This window comes from Sebastes umbrosus, chromosome 19, assembly GCF_015220745.1.
Source record: "Sebastes umbrosus isolate fSebUmb1 chromosome 19, fSebUmb1.pri, whole genome shotgun sequence".
NCBI classification, from domain to species: Eukaryota; Metazoa; Chordata; class Actinopteri; order Perciformes; family Sebastidae; genus Sebastes; species Sebastes umbrosus.
Genome location: NC_051287.1, coordinates 19,516,059 through 19,541,008, shown reverse-complemented (window position 1 = coordinate 19,541,008; position 24,950 = coordinate 19,516,059). Strand labels below are relative to the sequence as shown.

At 41.2% G+C, this 24,950-nt stretch overlaps 1 protein-coding gene and 1 long non-coding RNA gene across 4 annotated transcripts in view; one reads left to right on the top strand and one right to left on the bottom strand.

The window, feature by feature from the left end:
* Positions 1 to 4,061, top strand: part of rai14 (retinoic acid induced 14) — a 49,584-nt gene extending 45,523 nt beyond the window's left edge. For all 3 annotated transcript variants that reach the window (XM_037752226.1, XM_037752227.1, XM_037752225.1), the window contains 4 exons: positions 838 to 1,005; positions 1,239 to 1,409; positions 1,522 to 1,587; positions 2,142 to 4,061. In XM_037752226.1, coding sequence (XP_037608154.1) covers positions 838 to 1,005; positions 1,239 to 1,409; positions 1,522 to 1,587; positions 2,142 to 2,228 — 492 coding nt within the window. In that variant the 3' untranslated portion in view covers positions 2,229 to 4,061. The remainder of the gene's footprint in view (positions 1 to 837; positions 1,006 to 1,238; positions 1,410 to 1,521; positions 1,588 to 2,141) is intronic.
* Positions 1,484 to 14,974, bottom strand: LOC119477950. Its single transcript, XR_005204349.1, has 3 exons — positions 14,848 to 14,974; positions 4,393 to 4,447; positions 1,484 to 1,608 (listed from the first exon to the last, which is right to left on the bottom strand). It is a non-coding gene; the product is annotated as an uncharacterized LOC119477950 (long non-coding RNA).
* Between the last annotated feature and the right edge of the window lie 9,976 nt (positions 14,975 to 24,950).

The window sequence follows — 24,950 nt, the reverse complement described above, 5'->3', positions numbered from 1 at the left end:
AGAGCAAGAGATTGAGAGGGAGAGATAGAGCACGGGAGGGAAAGAGAGGGAGCAAGGGAGAGATGGAGAGGGAGCAAGGGAGAGATGGAGCAAGCGAGCGAGAGATAGGGAGTAGGGGAGAGCAGAAAGGAGAGCAAGCCAGAGAGCGAGGGAGAGAGACCTGGAAGGAGAGCGAGCGAGCCAGAGATGGAGCGAGCGAGGGAGAGAGAGTGGGAGCAAGGGAGAGATAGAGAGCACGGGAGAGAGAGAGAGAGCGAGAAGGCGAGGGAGAGATGGAGCAAGGGAGCAATGGAGAGATAGCGAGAGCGGGAGTGGGGGAGAGCGAGCCAGAGATAGAGAGGGAGAGAGCGGGAAGGAGAGATGGAGCAAGGGAGAGAGAGCAAGAGATAGAGGGTGCGAGGGAGAGATTGAGCGAGCGGGAAGGAGAGCGAGCGATAGAGAGAGAGTGGGTGCGATGGTGCGAGCAAGGGAGAGTTAGAGAGAGCGGGAAGGAGAGGGTGTGAGGGAGGGATGGAGCAAGGGGAGGGAGAGATTGAGAGAGCACGGGAGGGAAAGAGAGAGAGACAGCGAGTGAGCGATAGCGAGGGAGAGGATGGGAAGGAGAGGGAGCAAGCGAGCAAGAGATAGAGAGCGAGCGGGAAGAAGAGGGAGAGAGCGGGAAGGAAAGGGAGCGAGATAGAGAGGGAGAGATGGAGCGAGTGAGGGAGAGAGAGCGAGCGAGGGAGAGTTAGATAGAGTGGGAAGGAGAGGGAGAGCAATAGAGAGAGAGAGAGGGAGCAAGGGAGGTCAATAGAGAGAGAGAAAACTTACCTCTCCAGCCTGGTTTCTGTTCATCAGGCGCGAGACAACGGTGCAGAGCGGGAGGCTGTGCAGGAGCTGCTGATGTCGAGGGAGAAGGAGAACCAGACGCTGAGCAGCAGGCTGGCTGAGGCCCAGGATGCAGTGTGTCAGCTCAAACAGCTGGTGGAGAACCACGTCGCCTCAGAGAGAGAGAAGAACAAGAGGGTCAGTAACAATCTGGTACTGGGCCACTGCACAAGTACCATCACTACTGCAGTACTGACACCAGACACATGATTCAGAAGTTGGTTGCGATGTAATTTTAGACACAAGTCAACCTAAACTCAGACAGTCTAATCTGTTGTTTTTCCTGTTATCATACCATTTTTTTTTTAGATAAAAATCTCTTTAAAGTTAATAGTTTAATTAACTAGATGTTTCCTGTTTCTCCCTCTCAGATAGATGACCTGTCACGGGAGGTGGGGAAGCTGAAGGATGCCTTAAACAGCCTATCACAGCTCTCCTACAGCGCTGGGTCTCCCTCCAAGAGACTGCAGCAAAACCAGCAGCTGAACCAGCAGCTGGAGACACTGCAGCAACAAATCAAACAACTACAGTACCAGCTAGCTGTAAGATTTGGTCTACATATTTTAAGATATAACACAGAATATTTACTGTACTATGAATACTTGTATTGTAAAAGGTGAAAACATTTCTATTTACCTCTTGTTTTCTTTTTAGGAGTCAAAGAAGCAGCACAATGAGATAGTGTCAGTCTACAGGATGCACCTCCTCTATGCTGTCCAGGTAAATCCATCCATTAGTTTGCTGATAGAGTGCAAGTTTAGTTTTCAACTCAAATTGTAAAGGAATGGTACTCAAATTATGAAGAAATACACTTTTCCCTCTTACCAGTTGTGGTATGTAGCCGTGCAGATAGTTTTGCAATAATATTTCTGCCTCCATCCCAATACGAAGGAGGTGAATGGAGTTGCATTTGATGTGCTCTGAAAAAAGACTGAAAAATTACTTTAAAAAATATATTCTACAGCATACTATATAATAATTTCTTATGTAGAAAGTAGTTCCACTGAAACACATTTTATTGGGTTGGCTGCAGAAATCTCAGACGGACATCTCAAAATCTGGAAAATCAACCCAAATATATCACAAGATGTGAGAAATTATGATTGTTTTTGGGTGAACTGGCCCTTTAAATCCCATAGTAACTTGGGTTGTGTACGGTGTATGCCCAGCTTTAGTTGACTAAGACCAAAATGAGCGATTAAGAGGGGGCAGCCCTAGTACTTATTGTGTATTTATTTGAGTCAGTTAACTGAAGCGGTGTTGTGTGTCTTCAGGGTCAGATGGACGAGGACGTCCAGAAAGCCTTGAAGCAGATCCTGATGATGTGCAAGGTGCCAAGCCAAGCCAAGGAGGCCTGCTAAGATACACTGGGTGTGGTTTCCCAAAAGCATGTTGTGAACGAAAGTGAAGTGACTTGCTGCCGTCGGCGCCTCCCGTCCGAATTCACACGTCGCTTGTGCTGATTACAAGCAAGGCCAACACACATGGTGCCTCTGGATAAACCTTATTACTGAGGAATAGGTTTACAATCATGCTCATTGCCTTTGCTAACGTAATCGATCTTATGATATAAGATGTTTTTGGGAAAGCCCAGCCCAGCATACAGATAATGCACATCAGCCAACTGACAAGAACCAAGTGGTTCCAGCCAAACTTTGTATGTGCATGTAAACACTACTGTCAAATGTGCAGTAACCTTAAATCACATGCAGTTGGACAATAACAATGCAAAACACGTGTACTCTGACACAAACATGTGCGTACTAATCAGTCCACTCAAAACAGTGAGTTTAACGTGGTTGGTTTCTGTTACAATGTGCGCTAAAAGACTCACTTGGCGCTGCTGTTGCTAGTATCTATTTTATGATACAACAGTGTTAGTAGTATTTTACTTGTCTAAAAAAGGATTCATGGTTGTCAACATTTTCCTGATACAATCTAAATTATTTGTGCCCTCTAAACAATGCATGTGACTTTGCTCAAACAGCCCAAAAAAAAATCACATAAAAATGTTTTGTTTTTTTGTCGCACTTCTATGAAGAAAAAGCATGATACTGTTTGTATTGCTATTTTCCCCATTAGCACAAAAAAATTATAAAAATGTATTTTACTGAATTGTATTACATGCCATGTTTTCTAAGATACTGTACTTTAATGAAGAGGTTTGATAGCTGTATTTTTGATGGCCTTGTTTTGTGTGAATGAAATGACTTTTCCTCGAGTATAACAACGCACTATTTTGGTCTAGTGACGCCTGAATTAGTTGATTTCCTGTTATTATTATTCATATTTTACATATAAGGGGTTGAATGATTGTTTACTGTGATAAAACATTTCAGTTGTAACTGAATATTTTGACTCCAAGGACAGTTAGGAGGTAAGATTTTTTAGTTCTTACATTTCCTCTCTTGTCTAAATCTTACACGTTGGTCTTTTGTTCAATCCCTTACTTGAAAAGCAAAATGTGTCCGCTGAAAGCAAACGATTGAGTCTGCTGTCACGTGCCTGTAATCAGACAGTATTTTTCTGCAGTACTTTTCGACTGAGAATTACTGTCAATATCAGTAATTCTCAATTGCGTTTGATGCCAATTTCACCAGGCTTCCTTATTAATTTATTAACATTTACCAGGAGGAATGCTTTCTGTCTTTCTATTAGTCATACTCTCATCTCTTTCAGTGTTTCTTTGTAGGTACGGATATACACTAGTATGTACAGAATGCATTTCTTTTGTGTCTTCTAGAGGCTTCTGAACTGTTCTCACATCACACTCCTTTGCCTTAGTACTGTACTTAGAGCCATACGCACTTAGATATCACCCTGCTTCTGCTCAGTGTTTGAGATTAAACACTAACGCTGTTCAACTTTAGTCAGATTAATTTGTGTATGACCGACTGAAGCTCCCACCCTCGTCTCTCACTCAGGAACTTTTTTACCGATTTACACCTGACTGTAAGGTTTGTTATACCCTGAGTAGAGCTTTTGCTTTATTTCATAGGTTTGTAGAATATCATAAACAACTTCTCTCTTTCTCTCTAAGCCTTTGACTGAAATGTTTTGTAACAAGAAAGGGAAAAGAACGAACTCTGCTGGTCGTTTCTACACTAAGAGTTTTGTAGTGACATGAAAAAAATGCTTGTTTGCAAACTGCTTTTGTTGCCCACGTTAATAAATTTTCAAAATATTGTGCCATTTATGTGTCTGTTTTATGTTTCCCTCCTCATATCAAAACCTCATTATTGTAAGAAAGGTAGCGTTACTTAATTTGAAACCTTAAAAGGATTTTAGCATAGTGATTGAAATTAGGTTTTGGTTATTGTGTCATGCATACAATGACAGTACGCCCAGCCTGCATGCATTTACAACATACCACAGATTAACTTAAAGCAGATTCAGAGTGCCACATACAGTGCAGTGAAAAAGTATAAACGCTCTCAGATCTCAAACACAATTGAATACAAGACAGAGATAACATGAGTAAACACAAAATACAGTATTTAAAGGGAAATATCATGACAAACTCACCTTTTCAGTGCTTGTACACAGACATTTGAGTATCTGGAGTGCCCACCAACACAGACTGTGGAATAAGACAACACAGTCAGTTTTTCGTGGGCTGCCTAGATCAGAAAAAACATGTAATTCATTAGAATATATCGTCCACAGCTTGAGAACTACCTTTGCAAAGGTGCACCATAGTTTCTCCTAAGCCAGTCAGAGCAGACTGGGCTTTTTCGGGAGTTTTTTTTGAAAGAGACAGGCGCTAAAACGGAGCGTTTCAGACAGAGGGTGAATAAGGGCTGCACGATTATGGCCAAAATGATGATCACGATTATTTTGATCAATATTGATATCACGATTATTCATTAATTTTAGCAACAACTATTGGACTTTCACATTCAAATAAACAGAGCACTGTTTTCACTTTCATGCTGTTCCTGCTAATGTACAAATCAGGGCTGCACGATGTTGGAAAAAACTGACATTGCAATATTTTTTTCTGGTATAAATATTGCAACATAAAAATTACAGGAATATTCACCTTACCCCTTTTGTTAGCTACATTTTAAAGTTAAATGCATCAATGTGGTGCACTTCAAGAGCAAAATTAGCAACAATAAGAGCTAGATAAACAATTTTATGCTCTTAATTTAAATCACACATTGGTTGTATAAATAACATCCATGGCTGTTAGTTTAGGAAGCGCTTGATTTGATATGCTGCAGCGCTTTCTAGATAGATAGATAGATACTTTATTTATCCTGAAGGAAATTTAGGCATTGAGTAGCTTAAACAAGACGTCCAACACCAATACACCTTAAAAAGAGATTAAATCGAATAGAATAAAGTAAAATAAAATTAAAATAAGATAACATAAGTACAGCAGTGAAGTGAGAGTGTGCCAATGGTAGTGTTCTATGAGCAGAACGAGCATTTTAAAACGTCAATATTGCAGGCGATCATGTTCATTTAATTGTGGGAAGCCAGAATTGTATTTGCGATTAATATTTGATTAATTGTGCAGCCCTAGGGTGAATACATGTATATTCAGACTGACAGTATGAGAAAAATAATGTTTTTTGAACATTAAAAGTAAATAAACATGTTCTATAAGAAACCCCAAATACAAGTCTGAACCTGAAAATGAGCACGATATGTCCCCTTTAAATGATCATTTCATGTATTGAAGGAAAAAAGTAATCCAACACGTACATCACCCGTGTGCAAAAGTAATTAACTAGTTGTGCCACATTTAGCTGCAACCAAAACGCTTTCCGATTTCCGGAGATCAGTCTTTCACATCGCTGTGGAGGAATTCTGGCCGACTCTTCTTTGCAGATTTGCTTTAATTCGGCCACATTGGAGGGTTTTTGAGTCTGAATTGCACATTTAAGCCGCAGCCACAGCATCTCAATTGGATTGAAGTCAGGAATTTGAATAGGCCGCTCCAAAAACCTTAATTTTGGTGGACTTTTTGGGTGGACTTGCTCTTGTGCTTTGGACCGTTGTCCTGCTGCATAACACAGTTGCGCTTGAGGTTCAGATCTTGGACTGATAATAATTCATGCTTCCATCAGTTACGGCAAGTCGTCCAGGTCATGAAAAGGCAAAGCATCCACACACCATCACGCCACCTCCGCCATGACTGACTGCTAGTTATTGTTGAATGCAGAACATCATCCGTAAAAGGCAAAAGGTTTAATCACTTAGTTTTTTGTGTCTCTTTCTTTTAGTGGAATCACGAGCGCTGACGTTAATGGAGGCGAGCGAGGCCTGCAGTTCCTTAGATGTCTGTCTGGGTTCTTTTGTGACTTCCTGGATGAGGCGTCGATGTGTTCTTGGAGGAATTTTGGTAGGCCGGCCTCTCCTGGGAAGATTCACCACTGTTCCAATTTTTCTCCATTTGGACATAATAGCTCTCACTGTGGTTCGCTAGAGTGCCAGAGCCATAAAAAATGGCTTTGTAACCCTTTCCAGACCGATATATTTCTTTCTTTCTCATCTCTTCTGGAATTTCTTTTGATCGCGTCACACTGTGCTACTTATTGAGACCTTTTTAGCCAACTTCACATTGCTGGAAATGTAATGTTTAGTAGTAATTATGACTGTGTCAAGTCTAATTCAACCCAGTTATAAATTCAATTTGGTCCATTTTGTTTGAATGAGTAACTAAGGGGGCAATTACTTTTTTCACACATGTAGGGCCAGTTGGTGTTGGATGACTTTTTTCCTTCAATAACTGAAATGATCATTTAAAAACTGTATTTTGTGTTTTACTCAGATTGTCTTTGTATGATATTCAATTTAGTTTGAAGATCTGAAACAAGTCAAGTGTGACGAATATGCAGAAATAGAAGAATGATTTCTTCGGGACGGGGCAAATACTTTTTCCCTGCATACATGTTCAAACAACACAGCAACACTGCCTTCTTTTCCAAGCTTTTGAGACAAAGTTGGCCAATAGAAACACATCAGAAGCAAGCAACAGATACACTTGTTTACCAGAATATACTCTTAAATGATAAATGTTGGGACACACTTCTCCCAAATCAAACAACTCACATGATCTATTTTTTTAATCTGCCGAACTCAATGACCACAGAAACACCACTAGACCTTTGGTTTCTAGATAAACAAGATACAACAAATGATTTTACATCACAGGCTTGGTTTCATTAAATCTTGGCTATCAAAGACAAAAGCTGATCCTTTCTTAACCCAGAATGGGCCACAATGTTTCTTTGTTGAATACAGAGTCAAATCCGATTTATTTTAACATACTTGTGGCAAGTGTTTGGTGAAGAGCAGTTTAAGACTGAACAGGCGGTATATGACCACTAGATGGCAGCCTTTGCCAAAATTGGATATCTTATTTATTGTCATATGCACAACAATTACAGAGTAGTATGAAAATCTTAGATTCCCTTCAACAATGCTCATTAAATATGAATAAAAAGAAAATCACGCGACTAGAAAAATTAGAATCTAAGACGTAAAATAGTGCAAGTTAAAATATAGGGATAAAGCACCAAATTAAATAAATGTAGGTGATTTAAATGAATAAACTGAATGTAAACAGGGATATAGTAATATGCATAATTTTAAGTCATAAATATATATAAAGAAATGTAAACAGTTTGTAAAACAGTAAGTAAAAGTATATAAAGGTAAAGTGTCAATATAATATAATGGTAAAGAGACTCCCATAGGGCCGTCCTGCTCACACACTTTTACAGATAGGTGACAAATTGTAGGAAAAAGCTGAATAAATTAAATTAAATGGCTTGATGAGTATGAAAATGATGTGAATGGGGCTTTCCTAGTCACCACATTTCAACCTAATTGAACTCCTATGGGATATTTAGGACGGACGTGTTAGACAGACTCTCCACCACCATCATCAAAACACTAAATGAGGGAATATCTTTAGAAGAATGGTGTTTTATCCCTCCAGTAGAGTTGCAGAGACTTGTAGAAATCTTGCAAAGAAAGCATTTGAAGCTGTTCCGGTGGCTGGTGGTGGTCCAACGCCGTACTAAGTCCCTTTATGTTGTTCATTTCCTTTCATTTGTCCCCATATATACATATATATACACATGATATCTAATGTTCTGTTTCTGCATTTACTCCAACCTCCTCCAGAATCAGAGTAAGAAATATACACTTTGAGTTTGAAATAGTGGGTGAATTAAAAAAAAACATTGTTTATCTTCCTGTTGGGTTAGGCACGGCCGTCCTCCATGTCAACACTCTGTCCTCCCTCAATGTCCACTCAGCTTTGGCTCTCAGAAGTCCTGCCAGCCCGACTCCGGGTAATTTATCTGCCGTTCTGTTTCCTCTAACCGGTGGCACAACCAATTCGTTTCCTGTCCTGGCCCTGTGTTCTGCCCGCTGGGCAAACACACACACACATACGCATAATGCACGCAAGAAACTACACACATTCGTACAAACACACACACACACGCACACACCTCTGCCTTTACACGTCAACTTCCTGTCAATCTTGCTTTCCCACACGTTCTGCCCTCAGGCCTCGGGGGTTAGTGGAGAGAGATCTGGTGCTGTGATCACAAGGGCCCATATTTGTCAAATATCCCAGCCCCAGTGTGAGTGGCAGGATGAACTCTGCTTGGCTGAAATAATATTTAAAAATTTGACGTCAAAACTTTGATAAATCAATTAATTGTTTAAATAATTTTTCAAGCAAAAATGGAGAAAAAAAAACTGTTTGCAGCTACTTTTTTTTATTATATATATTATTGTATATTTAGATTTTTGACTGTCTGTCGGACAACATAAGCAATTTGATTAATTTCCCTTTGGCTCTGGGAAAATATCAAAAAACTGTTATCTATATTAATATTTAACAAATAAAATTAACTTAGTTACTGAGAAAATTATCTGCAGATTAATCGGTGATGGAAATAATTAGTTGTTGCCCAACTTCAAAGCAATTTGAATATTGAAAATCAGATATTGTGATTAGTATGAACGCACCCTTACATCCAATCGAGAATTGTAAATATTTTGCACGTAGTTTTACATTTCTCTGTAATGCAGGTTGGTGTTTCTTATTTCTTATATTATTCTTAGGTTTGGGCACTTGCTGATCTGAACTACTATTTAAAATAGAGCCTTTGTAATGATGACTCGCCGTTGAGGCAGTGAAGTTCAAGGGGTTAATGGATTTAGCCCACGGAACGGCAAAACATGGCAACTAATGAGGGGACCCAGAGATGAACCCTGAGGAACCCCAGAGCACAGATAAGGCACTTTGTGACTGACACGCTTCCACTAAGAGGACAAAGAAAGACAGCTCATGATATGTGAATGCAAAAGAGTACGTGAATTGATTCGTGGTGATTCTGTGTAGAGAAAAAGAGTTCAGTAAAATGAAGAGCGGAGAGTTTAGACGATGTTGAGAAGTCATAAGAGAAGGTCGAATCCCAGGAGAGGAAGACTGCGGCTAAAGGAGCCCACTCCGGGAGGAAATGAGAAGAGGTTGTGGCCAAGAGAAAAAAAACATGGAGAAGCGAGAGCAGCAGATCAGGAGAGAGGGACAAGTGTATATGTTGAAATCACTGGAAGGATGACTAATCTGCCACTAATAGACTCCTCTGAAGTGGCGTGCAAACCTGTATAAGGTGCCAGAAGCTTGAGAGGAACAAGGCTGAGGGGGGGGAAGAGGAAGTTGTTGATGAAGAGGTGACTTTTCTAGTTAGTTTTCTTGACAACCATGACTCACTAGTGATTAAGCACGGCAGCAATAAAGCAGCGCAGTTTATACTGTGTATTTCCTACCAATCAAGGTTTGTGGGCTTAGTAAATATTGTTGAATGGCTTCTCACTAATGTGCGTCAGAGGCCGTATGCTCGGTCTCAGCGAGCGTTATCTGCTCAAGTGTCACTACTTGTGTCTGTCAGTATGTGTTGTTTCTGCTTTAATGAAGTATTTCCTAATATTTTGGCTGCTATCGAAGACATCTGGACTGGGAATATTTCAAGCTGACTGTGACACGGTTACAGAAATAGTTATCAACGTACATTGTTAACGTGTCTGTTACAATTTGTGATAAACAGCTGACGTATAACCAGCTGCTGCATCCTACACGCAAAGACTTGATAAGCTGAGAGGTTCCTCTGCCTGGTGGTGACGTGACCTTCGACATATCTGGGCTGCAGCTGATCTCTCTCTGCTGCACATCTCCGATCAAACTGTGGTTAGATGTACCCATAATAAAAATGTGCTGAAGAACGTCACCCCATTTGTGGTATGCAATTCCCGCCCACCGTGGGAAATGAAAAGAAGTGCACACACGGCAACACGTGTCACAGTGCTGCGTGTCCTTGATTGTTGGTGGGATGGCGGTTTAATCCAACATTATGTGTAAATGTGCACAGCATATTGTACACATTAGATACGTCATGGACAATGTCAACAGACCGACATTTCAGATGTCAGGATGCGTAATATATTCAGATTCCAAAAAAAAAAAATAGCATGCTGAGGCATTTAAAGCCAAAAGTATGCATTTTAAGTGATTTGGGTCTGGCTGTAGCCTTACCAAGAAATGACGAAGTTTGACATTAAAAAATTATGTTTGATTTCCGAAGTGTGCTTTCACCAGCCATAGTCCGTTTGGCTGGTCCAAATCAGAGTGAAATTGATACTTTTGGTTCGTTTTCTATTTAGTCTGGTTTGGTTTCACAGTGCACAAATTAAAGCAGACCAAAAATATTATAATAATTTGCAGAGGGGCGTGTAAGAAGTGTATCTTTTTTTGTCTCAAGAGCTGCCACTTCTATGTAGGGAATCGCGGACTTTGATATATTGCTGTAGAAGTTTTTTTCACATAGACTCGGCCCATCCCTTCTTCTCCAGTTTCTCTCCAATAACTTTACAAAACGTCAGTATTATTGTGGACTTTATTTAGCATGTTCTGTATGTTCTCTTCGGTCCAGATATCAAGCAAACATCGGACATCTGCAGAAGTCCAGGTCCGTCCTCTCCCACTCATGTTAACCTGTCGTTTACCTGTATCCATCTCAACAAACGCCCGCACAGGCAGCCTGCGTTTTGGTACGTTTGGAAACGGTCCGAGGCCACCTCTCGCAAGCGGTCTCGGACTAGCTGTTTTGATCCGAGTATGATTACTGCATTCACAACCGCCCAAACGACCCGCACCAGAGTTCGATTAAAGTGGACTAAATGTTGGCTTGATGAAGCGTCCATAATTCTGTAGCAGTTTCCCCCATTCACCAGCTGATCTGGTTCAATAGCACCCCCCCAATTGCCATAATAACCTGCTATGGACTAGAACCACCTGGGCAAGTTCATATTGCTTATTAACAAAATGTATTTACTTAAGAAAACCGTTTATTCATTTTCCAAAGCTGACTGGTGTCTATTTCTGCATTACTCTATTCTTTGTCAGCACTTGGGTCCTATCTACCAGTCCTATCAGAGCGCTGGATATTATTATCATTTTTAAGTTTTGTAGTAAGCATTTGAGACTTCAAAATAAGTCTGCACCTGGCCTCATTTATTATTTGTGCATTTACAACAAATTCAAGAGCCCCACCAATAACGAGCCCTAGCTAGAAACAATCTCTGGAGGCTCCGATGGAGCCGGCCAGGCCTCACTGCTTGACGACAGTGCCTGACCTCCCAATCTTATGGAAAAACCTTCCCACAAAAGTGGAGGCTGTTATAGCAGCATAATAATAGCCATTTAGAATCAGATATTCAACGATCACATAACGCGTAATCTTCAGGTGTCCATATACTTTTGGCCATGCAGTGAAGGTCATCAGTGCAAAGAATGTGCTTATCAATAACCACTCAGGTTATCAACTTGAGACCAAACTTTAATTTACCAAAGGATGTCAAATATAAAATGTGCTTTACTGCTGCTGTGCTTAATCACTAGTGAGTCATGGTTGTCAAGAAATCTAACTAGAAAAGTCACCTCTTCATCAGCAACTTCCTCTTCCCCCCCTCAGCCTGTTCCTCCCAGGCTTCTGGCACCTTATACAGGTTTGCACGCCACTTCCGAGGAGTCTGTTAGTGGCAGATTAGTCATCTTTCCAGTGTTTCAACATATACACTTGTCCCTCTCTCCTGATCTGCTGCTCTCGCTTCTCCATGTTTTTTTTTTCTCTTGGCCACAACCTCTTCCACTACGCAGCCACATAAAGCCGTCCCAGGCCTCATTGTCTACATAGACACAATACTTCTGTGAGTCTACATCTACAAGAGATCATTTGTTTGTTGACTATCTGTTGAACTACACAGTTAAAACTAATTATATTTTGACATGTAGCCGTGCTAAATGCCTCTTGGTAATGCTGGGGACAATTGGCTTCTGGCATCCAGGCTCCTACAGTGTAAACAGGGAGAGGTTTCGGTATGTCAGTAATCTCAGCCATGATAACTACGTGCGTGGTTGCATTCATGCTGTCATCGGGGAACTTTTTAAGTATCACTGAGCCGCGGCTCTCTCTCTCTCCTTGGCAGAACACCGTGTGTTTACATATGTATTTTTATGGGAGGTCTGACGGTAATGAACGCTGTGGAAGTGATGGAACCAAACTGAGAAATAAAACAGGCCTGACACATTTCCAAATGCAAATTTTCGTTCCTGGCAACTGTTTTTCAGCAACTGTCATCACATTACAGCCTTCACCTCATCTCTCACTTCACCTATATCACTCTACCTCTCTTTTGCTTCCCTCCTTCCTCCTCCTCCTCCTCCTCCTCCTCTCCCTCTTTCTTTTCATCTCTTCCCTCGGCCGCACATCTCTATGGTTTGTCAACATTGCTAACATGCTTACTTTCCATCTAATGCGACCGCATTTTATTGTCGAGTAATTAACTGATGTGTGCAACATGTTGTTGCTGTGTTCAACCGTCAAGCCACCAGCCACCAAAAAGCCGTCAAATGTTCTCAGTTTGTCTAACGCAGCCCGGCCTTGAAACGAGACCCCGCAGTAGACGAATGGAGGGGCGTAAGAGACGCATGCAGCTTAATTGCTGCAAGATGTAACCTCGCCTGCAGCCTACTGTGGCCCACAAACACACTCGCACACATCCACCAACATGAAAGCATGCAAACACACAATCAAATGTGGACACACATAGTATATGCGGTAGAGAAAACACAAACTGCTTTAAGTGTTTTACTAAATTACAACTTGGCTGGATTTGTTGCTCCGCATCACGGCATGGGCCCAAACTTCATAGACACATTTGTTTTTTTGTTTGTTTGTTGGTGAAAAACAAGGTTTTAATTCTCCTACGATCCTTTGATGGAGAACATTCAAAAATCCTTCTCTCTGAAGCAAACCAAATGGAATCAAACCAAATCGAAATGATTCAAAATCTACGGATTTCGTTTCCTAGAGGCATCTTAAGACGGTCTTTTGAACCGAACGTCTAATGGATAAAAGATGATATTAATGCAAAGATGCTTTTGAGTAATCTACATTTGGCTCTTAGTAGAATCCATCAAGCATTACTGAACAGAAAATGATGAGAGGGATCAGAGAGTAGAGAGACGGGAGAGAAGCTCGGGTCTGATTTGATCTTATACTTGAGCAGCTGAAGCCACCAAGGGAGCTCCTCTGAATTACACCATTACAATATAATATTCCTAGGATTGCTGAATCTGTAAACTGTACGTGAACAGTCATAAACGATAAAGAATCTGTGAAACGGTACACAGCTCCATAGAGAATCAATTGGAAAAGTTGGAATAGGTGACTGTAACAGTACGCTGGAACATTTCCTCCGGGGAAAACGCACATTTTATGACTCAAATCTAACATCAGCGAAGGCTCACAAAAAAACATTTCACTAAAATTCAGCCTCATCTTGATTGTCGCTCCGGGCGGCGCACCAGGATGACATCACGCAGATTACAGCCTCGGCTCTCCGGTTTCCTCGCTATTCGGTTCCCCCTAAAAAAGAGATTTGACGGTGCTACGCCGTGATGATAGCAGATGTGATTTGTTGAAATTGAAGTGGTATTCCCCCGGCAACCGCTACACCATCTCTGGGCGCGCTTGGTGCATTCCCTGACATCACTGAGCCGACTGCAGATCTGCTGGCGGCAGTAACCCAGGTCACTGAGATACAGTTACACTCACGACTGTGGAAGACCACAACACCACAACACAGCAAAGAAGTCCTGCACAGAAACACTGCAAGTGGTGTACTGTGAATAGCAGTAAGAGCCATGGTTAAGTGTTTACATTATTCCTCTTGTTCTTAAACATGATTCAGCGCAACAGTTTCATGACCCACTGTCTTCACTGTCTGCAAACCTCCAATGTTTGCATGCGTATTGATGATATTCAATAATACATTATCGTGTGCTCTTTTGCTCCGTCTGGATGTGGGAGAGTTGGATGAGATCCCTGATTTGAGAGAGTTTTGGCTACAGATCCAAACCCCAGAGATGTTTATTTCTGCATCTGATTTAGCACAGAATGATTGCAGCAATACTGTCTGGCGGTGGGGTAATAGCAGTGGGCAGAACAAGGCCTTTGATCAGACTATTTTCTTGTTTGCGTTTTACATTATGGCATCTTACAAATATGTTAATGGTGATGTCAACGTACTCGTGTCCCAGGGCACCTACACATTACTTTGTAAACCAATCATATAAGACAATCTAATTATACGATCACTTGTATATGGTGAACAATATGTGCATGTAAACATTTGGCGGGGAGCCATGAAACTAAACATCTGGGAGGGAGAATGTTTTGCACGGCGTGTCATGTGAAAGAGGTCAGAAAAAAAACACATCTTTATTTGACTATTTATTGTTCGAGCTGGATAATAACGTCTTGCAGCTCGCGCTATCTTTCCCAAGAGTCCTCTCCTTATTCCAAACAGACTTTGTGAGTTTTCATATATCACTGAAGTGTATACCTGCGCACTGAAATAGTGGAGACCCTGTGATTTAATTACCTCGCCCTGTGCCGCCGTTCCCACTCTAGTTCCAGGCTTCCCAGTTTCAGGTCCCTCGTGCTCACTCCGGCCTCCCCACATCAGGTTCTGATGAACCTAACTGGAAACACGTGGTCCACGCTGGCTCCCCCGACAGATGGGACAATATCATATTATTAATGACAGAAAGAGAGAGACCGAAGGGAGGGAGGGAGAGAAGTGGGGAAGGAAAATCCTCCCTCCTCAAAGGCTCGCTGGTCTTAAATAGCTCAACACTGAGCTGCCGTCGCTTCTGAGGAAGTTATTATAGGAAGGCAGCACGTCTGTGTTTGCATATGGAATATCCTCTCAATCTAACTCAATACTCAGCAGGCTTAGCCCCATGTCACTCCTCTTGAAGCCGCTGAACTCTGGACCCTCGTGCACACTCCTGAGAAGGTGCCCAAAAGTATGTGGACGCCCCTTTTGTGTACTTTTGGTCCGGGGCTGTTATTCAGTTTACTGTAGTTCTAATTAAGGAAAATCTAAATATTCTTCCGATGATGTTTCAAAAATTGGTTTCAGATTGACATAACGCCCCCATGCACAGCGCTGACCTTTGCGGGTGCAGCCAATCGCTGTTGACCACAAAAAAATGGACGAGAAACTAATTACTTCTGTTTCTGAACTTTCCAGAACTGTACAAAAACATAATTGGCCTCAAATTGAGAGGCGATATTTGGTGAAATATCAACCTGCAGATGCAGCTACCCGGTTTGTTACAAAAACACTGTTTGAGTCTCTGAAACGTAGCGATCTACTGCATTTTCTGACTACAGTGTACAGAGCTCAGTGGTCAGATGTGGTTGCTCAGTCGGCCATGTTTAGTTTGATTAAAGGCCTTTGAACGCCAAATCCGTATTTTTTTAGTCCGAAATGTTCACGTTTTGAAATAAACACAACCTCACGTTGTGACAATCCATCGTCCATCATTAAAGTTTTCGGAACAAGTTCTATTTTCTGCGTTTTTTTTGCATTTGTCGAAGGGCAAAAGAGGGTTGTTTGACCACTCAGAGCCACCGTCTGTGCATCCTAAATGGCATGATAAACATTCACTTTGTCTCCCAGCGCAAAGCACTTTCCGATAAACAAAAGACTACAGAGATACAGAATTTAAAGATAGATTATGGCAGGTGATTGCAGAGCAGCTTGGAATCGGGGATGGTTGAAACATAAAGGATGTACGAAAGATTAGACGGTAGTGATCGTGCTCTAGGCAGCTAAGCGAGAGCTTCTTGCTAATGTCATTCATTCATTAGCCACATTTTGGACTAGCGCTATCCATTGTACTCACGTAATTAATTCAGCTTTGTCTCGTATTGGTACATTTTCGCAATGAATGGAATAATACAACGCATCGAACTCAGTGTACAAGATTTATTTTTTATCGAATGACGGATTAAAGAAAACGCATACCAAAAATACTGACGTGTTCAAAGACCTTAAGTCTTAATTTACCCAGAATTCATAGCAAATCATTGTTGTCCTGCTTAAGATAGTCAAGAACAATACAGCCTTGTGCGAGAGATGAATTTAGACGTCCATCTGAAGTCGGACTATTAGTTTGATCTAATCCATAGTCAACATTGATCTTTGATGAATGAAAGCAGCTCTAAACATCAGGGCTCAACCTCACTAACTCTTGCGGCTGAACGGGAGCAAAAGGTTTCTACGTTAATACTGCAAGGTATGAGCTTTAGAGACAATCCATTTTGTTTTTTGCACACATCACCATCTACAACAGTTTTATCTCCCACAAAGACAAAAGACAAAGATGAGAAACAACAACAAGAAGAGGAGCGATTTCATTATTATTTCACTCTGGCCACTGCCATCAGGCAATATTCACCAGCACCCCGACCCTGGATTACAAAGAAAACATCCTGGTGCTACAGACTGAGTCACTGAAGCCGGATTCCCCTGCACCGAATTACTCCGGGAGCCTCAGGCCATGTATCCCGCCAGCGCAGGAAACACTGAGCATTTACAGATCGTGGAGGTATGGGGGCGAATTGCGGGAAAATGGACGAAACCTTTTTCCCCTTTTAAGATGCCAAGCTGAGCTTTTGTGGCTGACTGGAAGCAAAATCTTGCTAGCAGCGAAATAATAATGACTATGGTTTTGGAATAAGGCCTCATACTATTGTGTATGTTCCTCCATATAATTTCTGTTGAACTGAACTGCACAGGTATTGCACATAAAAGAGCACACGCTGAGTGACAATTAGGTGGTCTGCTGCTTTGTTGGCTTTCTCACCCTCCAGTCACCACTGATTCACTTTGTATCAAAGTACCGGAAACTACATTAACCCTGAGTCAAACCACCAGAAAACACCTCTGTCTCTCTCTTTCATTTGCCCCCTCTCTCACACACACACACACACTTGTACAGTGCCACAGCATATACACAGAAAAGGGGTCTCTGAGTTCGCAGCCAAGTGACAAAGAATTTACAGGCGTGTTTGTAAGGACCTGTAGATCTAAGTGTGCATGTGAGTGTGTGACAGAGTGTGTGTGAGAGAAAGAAAGAAAAAAAAAACAGTCTGACACTTGTCTATGAGTGTCTTATTAAAAAGGTGAGAAGTGAGTGCGGTGTCTGGAGGAGGGGGTTAATTGTGCTCTTAAAAGAGGACTTCAAAGGGAGGCTGGTGTCAGGGCTGAGGGGCATGGGAGCGAGAGGGGATGAGGAGGAAGAGGAGGAGGAGGAAGAAAAGATACTGTAACTGATGTTGGGGGCTCATGGGAATAGCTAGAAAGGGCAGAACTCAGCTTGGGTGAAGGTAGTGTCGGGGTTATACCGATGATTTTGAGATGCTTTGAAGAGAAAGACAGAGTTAAGGAAAGTTGGGAGGGAGAGCGAGTGTTTTTGTCAAGAAAAGGTCAGTCCACCACTTTGGTCTAAACTGAAATATCTCAACCACTACTACATGGATTGCCATGAAATTTGGTACAAACAATTATGGTGTCCATAGGTTGAATCTTATGGACTTTGCCGATCCCCTGATATGTCATCTAGCACCACCAACAAGTTCAACTTTATCCACAAAATGCCACAAAATGTTGTGCAGATATTTATGGTTCCCAGATGATGTGATCCTTAAGCCTCTTTCACACATAAGTCCCAGTAAATTAATGGGACAGCCTTTCATGCATTCAAAAAAAGAACTGTCTGTCTATCAACTAACTGATTAAACAACTACTAATCTCAGGGTTAGTTTAGACTTTATTTGACTTGCTAGATACTGGAACAGCCTCCGAAATGTCATGTGGGTCAGGCTGCTCTCATACACTGTTCGTAGCTATACTGCACCTACAAAAAGTAATGCACTATAACTTGTGTACATCTCACAAAATCAATTTGTGTGTAATCAACATAAGCGTGAACCAAGAAATATAAATAGCAGCAAACGGCGCGTAGGGAGGAGATTGAGTTGGATTGGTGGGTCAAAAAAACACCGGACTTTCACCCAGGAGACCGGCGTTCGTGTCCCGTGTGATACCAGAAGTCAATGTTGATTTATTTGTCATGTAAGTTATGTACTTAAGTAACGCCACAATATTTTCCTAAACCTAACTAAGTAGTTTTCTTGCCTAAACATAATTAAGTAGTTTTTTTGTTGCCTAACCAAGTCGATCTTTTCCTAAACCTAACTAAGAAGCTAAGGAAGTTGTTTCCTGTGAAAACAGAAGTTTATTTTGAAAAGACTGTATGCATGTAACGAGCGGAAATTGACGCGTTGCTGGACATTCATAGGAAAACGGATGAAAAAGGAGAAATAACTTTCGTAAGATATTATATGAACCGTTGTATGATAATATGTTGTGTGGGTACATCCAACACCAAATAAACTCAAAGTATTTACTGGTCATCTATATTTATTAGCAAATAGTGCTCAGTATGATTATTAACAAAACTTTGCTATTGGTTATAAGGTCATCAACGTTAGTAACCAAAATGTAACAAATCATACAGAACTGTTTGACAGTAACAGTTCCTCTTATGAGCTTTGAGCCCTGGTGCTCCCTGACCTCCTGATTGGTTGTGTTAGATGTTAGCTTAATGTAGCATAGATGATTGGACATTACCATTGTTCTAATTAGCCCTTCGCTCTAACAGGCAGCTGTAAAGCAGATGGTGGTGTGCAGCGCTCAGACTAAACACTCCAGAGCCAGAGGAGACGGATTCACAGTCACTGCTGTCGGGTGAAAACTCACATCTCCAAATATCTAAACTTTGTAGAGGCTCAGCCTGATCGTATGCTGGATATTTCTGTTTATCCAACAGGTTTTGGACAGTTCAGTAATAAAAATTAGAGATACAAGATTTTATGCTCAGCAAAGTTGATAATAATGCGGCAGAAGGATTTACTACAGCCTGAGGAATCACTACTGTACATTTTATTACATCACTAAGTGTGCATTAGTTTCTTTTTTTCAGAAGTTCTTGGCTTCCTCTCTTAAAATATTATGTTTTGATGTTTGAAAAATGTGACATGGCTTCTTAGAAAAATAATAGCATGTGATACTAGAGACCATATTGTGATGGGAATGCTGGCCAGACCATTTGTTGCATGTCATTCCCCTACTCTCTTTCCCCACACTTCCTTTCTCTCTCCACTATCACTATCAAATAAAGACATTAAATCCCCAAAAACTCTTAAAAAAAGGAAAAAAGAGGAGAGAAGCAGACACATACTTGCCGCCTCAACGCAAGTCTGACTCACCGGATGTAGAATGTGGGTAAAAGTCTACCATTGGCCGTGTATTTCAAGCGGCATTCTCCTCCCCTTTCAGTTTATGTTTTGCAAGGGCACCGTCGCTGCATCTTCTGCTTAACGCCGCCAAAGACGAATGTGATTGGTTTAAAGAAATACAAACGAGCCAGAGCATTTTTTCCCCCCTATACCATAATGGTAATGTGTGGAGCCATACCTTTCTTTAGCGCTGACATGTGACATTACCGCAATACGATAACGTTCCCTGCCCACGACAGAGTTAGCATGCAGCTGTGAGTGTGTGAGGGTGCAGGTCGTAATCACGCTGACCCTCTGCCGTTCACTGCTCTCTCGTTTCCGCTCGCTGCGGCCGCTGTGGTTTGTTTTGGTTGACGGATACGGAACGGATATGATGTCACGTTGATCAGACTACAACAATAAAAGCGGTAACTTCCTTCTACCTCCGTATAGACTCAAATGGCGCAAATTTGATTCTGGCATTCAAAAATCTATTTCAAAATCTTAAAATAAATAAATAAATAAATAAATAAAAAAGGCGATACATAAGTGAATACATTTCTTTTTCACACCTTTAATTTATTGTAAAAAAAAGAAATGCAAGAAAAAAATGCTCGCCTTTTGTGATATCTGTGTCTTACTGTAGACCAGTGAGGAAGTTTGCTTCACTCAAAACTGCAGACTTGTAATGGAATTTAAACTCTACAGTGAACAAAATTGTGTCTCCACAAATCATCCAAATCACAACCGTTCGAAACCACACAAGCGATACATGCAAATAAGCACAGTTATAGATTTATGGTTGAAATAGCATATAATTCATGTCCATTAACAAAATGTGGAACACTTTTATGCTCATGTGAACCACCTTGTGCTCCCTGGGAGGGAGAAAACATGGACTCAAATAACTCCAGGTGCTAGACCTTTAAACTGCTACGCTCTATAGAAAACGGCGCACAGTGGCAGGTCAAATCAGCAACAACGGTAACGTTTAAAAAACACAGAACACTTTCTAAGAGCCGACTTCAAGGCTCTCACGAGAGCTGTCCAAAGCATTGCTTCAGATTTCCTATACAGATTTTTAATCAACATTTTTCCAGTGATTCATGGTCCATCCATGTTATTTCACCTGACACTGATTGGACAGATGGTTTTGCAGCAGTTGCGTTGAGGGATTTCACCCCAACCGCAGCACCAAAAAATGAAAACGAAAATATCATTTGTAGCTGAATCAACTTGGCCGGCGGCTCTTATGTGCCTTTTTCCATCTTTGAAAAAGTATTTCAGCGCTGTTTAAACCATTTGTCTTGTGTAATGACATGTTAGCAGGTATGCCATAAAATATCTGGAGACTTTCTTTTGAGCAGAGATACATATTAGGAGGATAATGACTGTTCAGATGAGTTCAGAATATTCTGTACTGTCACCTGCATCTAGAGCTTCAGTTGCTTTTCTTTATACTGTATAACCGCACACACTCAGCTTGAAAACTAAAGTGGTGCCCCGTGCTTACGTGACACTACAATGTTGGCCTCTGAGGTATTCCCTCCCAGCAAACGTCTGACAATAATTACAATGATTCATTTAGTTTCATTACAGAAGAGACATCTCTCGCTGTGTGTGTCTTCGGTCTGGGGAGACTTAAGTGTCTCTAAGTGACGGGTCTTTAATTACAAGCACAAACAAACGACACCACGTACATATGTTCTGGTTTACTGTAATGAGGGAGACACCAGCATGAAAATAATGTCATCGCGCAAAGGATTACTGAGAGAGAGATATCAAATTCTCTTTTCTTTTTTATCTTTCTCTCTGTAAGAAGCAATCATCAACTTTAAGTTCAGTAATCCAATCTGCTGATTCTGCTTTGATCCATTGCTGTTGCCAAGGCAATGAATCTTCATGTACTTACAGTAATGAATTAGATCTAGAGTATCTGGCCCTTACGTTCGCTTCTCATCAGGGCCTTTACAGCTGTTTAACCATGTGGTTCTGATCAGTTAAATCAATCACCGTTTATCTGGGTAAGGTTAATTTCTCACTGGGACAAAAAAAAAACAAAAACAGCTTTTTTCATCCGTGTGATGCTCTCTGTCTCTGTCACCTGCTGGAGCTTTGCTTGTCAAATGTTCAGAGGAGAGAGGGGTTGAATTACAAACCAAACTTGGTCTGCGAGCTGCAGTCAGGTAACAGGCCGAAGGAGCCTGAGAGCGGTATGCACACATCGTTCAAGCTCTAAGTGGTGTTTTTGTGCATGAGGGTATGCATGTGTTTTTTTTCTGTACGTCCGTGTGTGTGTGTGTGTGTCAGCGTGTGACCAGAAACACCAGGCGGGTGTGAGTAATGCCTTAGCCTTTGGATGCCTCTCACATGAAGCGACGTCAGAGCCTGTTAGCAAATGATTAATCAACAACGTTATTTGGGCTAATGCTGTCGGATAGCATTTTTTTTCCCCAGGAAGCTCTGGAATTCGTCTTCACAGCTGGACTTTTACAAGACCTCTCTGCTCTGCAAGGGAGTGACACGGGCAAGAAATGCAAAAGCGCGGCAGTGTTGCAACAGTCGAGAAAACTTTCTTGGCCGGTAGAAATTAGATAATACCTAATATATCAAGAGGCTGAAGACATTGTTTAATCTCAGCTCCCAAACTCTGCAAACAACACTTGATGGCAACTATCAATAATAACAATGATAAAACATCATATCAATAGTAAGAGTAACAAACTAAAAGTTTTATTAGTTTATAAGATGCATTACAAGCACACTGTCTCAAGTGAAATCAAATTAGTGCAAATACCGACTTGATGTTATCTTATCGCGTCTCTTAGTGGTGATATATTTTGTTGCGTTCAACCTCTCTCTCGGCCTCTCTCTCTCTCCATCTTTCTTAGATAACAACTTCACCACTTGTCTTTATCTCCCAGACAAATTGTTCTCGTGACATCATTGCTAGTTACATATATCACAGCCCACCCACTCTTCTCAATACTCCCCCTTTACAACACACAGCCCTAAGAGCTTTAGCTCATTTGCTTAGTTTATCACTAGTCGTCATCTTTCCTACCTTGGGAATGGTTCCTATTTTTATGGAGTAGAGTATTTCAACATTTAAAATGTTTCAAAATTTGATTACCAAGACTTTTGTTTGAAACATATTTTTCATTCTGAGTTCTAGGGCTGTCAAAGTTAACGCGTTAACGCCACTAAATTCTTTAACGCATTAACGCAACTTGCGATTTCGGCGGTTATAGCTAGAGGGAAGATAGTGGCATCATATGAAAGTAGAAAACCTAAGGAATCTATTGGTACCGACCATGTCATACTAGCTTGTAGCGGAAGAGGCTAAATAACACTCTAAACTTGCACTAAATTTTTGCGTGGAAAAAATAGCATGGGCATTTTCAAAGGGGTCCCTTGACCTCTGACCTCAAGATATGAGAATGTAAATGGGTTCTATGGGTACCCACGAGTCTCCCCTTTACAGACATGCCCACTTTATGATAATCACATGCAGTTTGGGGCAAGTCATAGTCAAGTCAGCACACTGACACACTGACAGCTGTTGTTGCCTGTTGGGCTGCAGTTTGCCGTGTTATGATTTGAGTATATTTTTTATGCTAAATGCAGTACCTGTCAGGGTTTCCGGACAATATTTGCCATTTTGTGTTGTTAACTGATTTCCAATAATAAATGTAAAATGCATCATAATACATTTGCATAAAGCAAGCATATTTGCCCACTCCCATGTTGACAAGAGTATTAAATATTTGACAAATCTCCCATTAAGGTGCATTTTGAACAGATAAAATATGTATGATGAATCGCGATTAACTATGGACCATCATGCGGTTGATCGCGATTAAATATTTTAATTGATTGACAGCCCTGAGTTCATACATGTATGAAAAATGGGGAATGTATGAAAGTATTTGTGCAGTAAAGCAATACATTCCTGTTTATGGTTTTCAAGCTACTATTGGCACAAAAAAACACAAGTACTCCCTCCATCACAAGCTGAGTATTTTGCATCCCCAGCACCCTTTTCTTAACTTCCCAACATCAAGAAGACTCCTGTTGATTTCACGCTAGTGGCTGGACATGCTAGATGTGAGGGACAGACGTATATAACGTCAGACACACTGACAGATTTACCAGCGCAAGGATCACTGCATCTGCTCGGTTATCAAGGGAACAGATGAGCACGCTGGGAACTGACGTTGTAGATTGATTTAAGTTCATAATTTGACCGAACCAAACAACGGACAAAATGTGGGTCACCCTTTCCTACTGAGCAAACCGAGCTGGCATGACCCACTGCTGGAGGTCCTTACATACTGAACACACACTGACTGGCTTTAATAGGCTCCACACAGGCCACACAAACAATTTCAAATGCAAAAATGATGGAAATCTGTACAATTGGGACATATAAAAGGCATTCATTTGGCAGCTGCTTTAAAATGTTTGCTGTTTTCAAACCTAACAGAACATTTTTACATTAAAATATATGCATATATCCATTCTAAATATATGCTCCTGCTGTATGCTTTATCAGAGACGACTTCTCTCAAATGTTAAGAAAAGAACACTGCTGATTTCTCTCATCAAACAATTCACAGGGAAGAGGAAGCTAGATTTATGACTCCCCACAAAAACAACAACAAAGACAAACAAAGTGCTGCTGGAGAAATTGAACATGAACACTGTTCCATTATGTAACTTAAACCATAAACTATGGGATCAAACAGATCAACCTTTACAAGGATCGAAAGCAGCTGGTTTTAAGATCTGGTAGGACTTATTTACCCGTTGTGGAAAAAAAGGGGTTCAAAAAACAAAACCAAGCACATCTTGCAATGCAACTGTGTAGCTGCAAGAGGTTTTGCCATGACTGGCACTGAGGATTGACAGCCACTGCAGCTGCTAAAAATGTGAAAAGGGCAAATTAGACTTTAGTAGTCAAACTACAAGGACCTCCCGCTGTTACTGAAATAACGTGCAGCTCTAGGCAGCACTTTTTCTACACAGAACAAGACCAAACACCTAAATCCAACCAACCGACACCTCTAATGCTCAATGATTAAATCCCGAAATGCATCATTTGTAGCTGCCCTTCAGAACGACACAAGCATATGTGTTTGACGCCCACATCAGCAGGACTGCGTCATTTGTCTGTGCCTTCAAAAACCGTTACAAACCAGCGCCGCAACAACAAAACCATTTTCCGAGCCGACACCACTACGGTTGAGGTTTGGTTGGATGTGGTTAGGGAAACATTGTGGTTTGGGTTCAAATTCGTCATCACGGTTGCAACCATAACCACTCGGTTAAGGTCAGGGAACAATCGTTGTC